Source organism: Oryzias melastigma, linkage group LG14 (genome assembly GCF_002922805.2).
Source record: "Oryzias melastigma strain HK-1 linkage group LG14, ASM292280v2, whole genome shotgun sequence".
NCBI lineage: Eukaryota > Metazoa > Chordata > Actinopteri > Beloniformes > Adrianichthyidae > Oryzias > Oryzias melastigma.
In genome coordinates this window covers 22,310,617-22,311,827 of record NC_050525.1, presented here as the reverse complement: position 1 = coordinate 22,311,827, position 1,211 = coordinate 22,310,617, and the positions used below count along the sequence as shown (strand labels likewise).

General features: G+C 32.3%; 1 protein-coding gene across 2 annotated transcripts in view; it reads left to right on the top strand.

Moving 5' to 3' along the window:
* The window catches only part of LOC112142555, a 4,029-nt gene extending 3,065 nt beyond the window's left edge, over positions 1-964 (top strand). The window contains exons 3-5 of one of the 2 annotated variants that reach the window (XM_036215361.1): positions 92-385; positions 461-589; positions 664-964. In XM_036215361.1, coding sequence (XP_036071254.1) covers positions 92-385; positions 461-589; positions 664-764 — 524 coding nt within the window. In that variant the 3' untranslated portion in view covers positions 765-964. Of the gene's footprint in view, positions 1-91; positions 386-460 lie in introns of both variants that reach the window. The other variant, XM_036215360.1, reaches the window with a different exon arrangement.
* Positions 965-1,211: the final 247 nt, after the last annotated feature.

Sequence of the window (1,211 nt, the reverse complement as noted above, 5' to 3'; positions counted from 1 at the left end):
TTTGAAACACAAATGAATGTCAAAAAGAGAGTTATCTTATTGTTCTTGTTTTTTTATATGTTATTAAAACATAATGTTTTCTATCTTGCAGATCCCGTGTCTGTGTTAACGGTGTCTCAGCAGTGTTTGTCACCAGAACAGAAGAAAGTCACATGTTTGTTTGAGGGCGATGAAGCAGCACTCTCTCTGACTTTGAACGATCACTTACTTTTACGATCAAACAAATACAGTCAGTTTCTGAACAACGATACATCTGAAAGATCCAGAGTGTTTAATGTTTCTGTCATCATACATGGACAACTTCTTGGAAACATCACATGCAAAGTCTGGAACAACGTCAGCAGAAATGAGATGGATATTAGCCTCACTGCTTGCAACGGTGCAGGTATAAACTATCAACAGAGAAATGCAAGACAAATAGTTTGTTTTACATTCTAATTATCGTTTTTTTCCCCTCTAGGTTCACAACCATTTTTTGTGGTTGCCGTTGCTGCAATCACTGCGTTAGTTTCTCTCTTAGTTTACGCAGCTTTGACCGCCACTCTGATCAAACTTTGCAAAAAACAAAGAGCTGTGGTGGTTAATGCAGGTAAGTCACTCTTATGGAATTCTGATAAAATTAATATTATAAAAGCATTAAAAAGAAAACAAATGTCTGTCCAGGTGACTCAGAAGACAATGTTATCTACACGGATGTGACAGTGAATAAAAGGAAAACTGAAGCCAGACTACAAGACAGCGCCAGACAGCAATTTTTCATTTGAAAAGTATAAAATAATTTTTTTTTGTTTACATTTTTTTGTTGTTCCTTTATCTTTGTTTCTATCTGTAACATGTTACCAGTGTATAGAAGCATTTAAATACAGAATTAATCAAAATGACCACTTAAAAGATTTGAAAATGTGTTTTGTTTTATTGTTTGACCTAATGTTACCACAAGATAAAATAAAATGACTTCTTTAGAATGGATGAAAGAATGAATGACTGAATTGCTTTATTGTCATTGCAACAAGAACAAGCATCAGTATAACACATTTTTTTCGTTTTTTAGAAAGAGAAAAAAGGTAAAATTTAAGAACAGTGGTGATATAAAGATATACATATATATATATATATATATATATATATATATATATATATATAAAAATCATACATTTCCACTCTATTCATGAAAACAATGAGAAACAACAGCCCAGTTCTGCAGAAAAGCA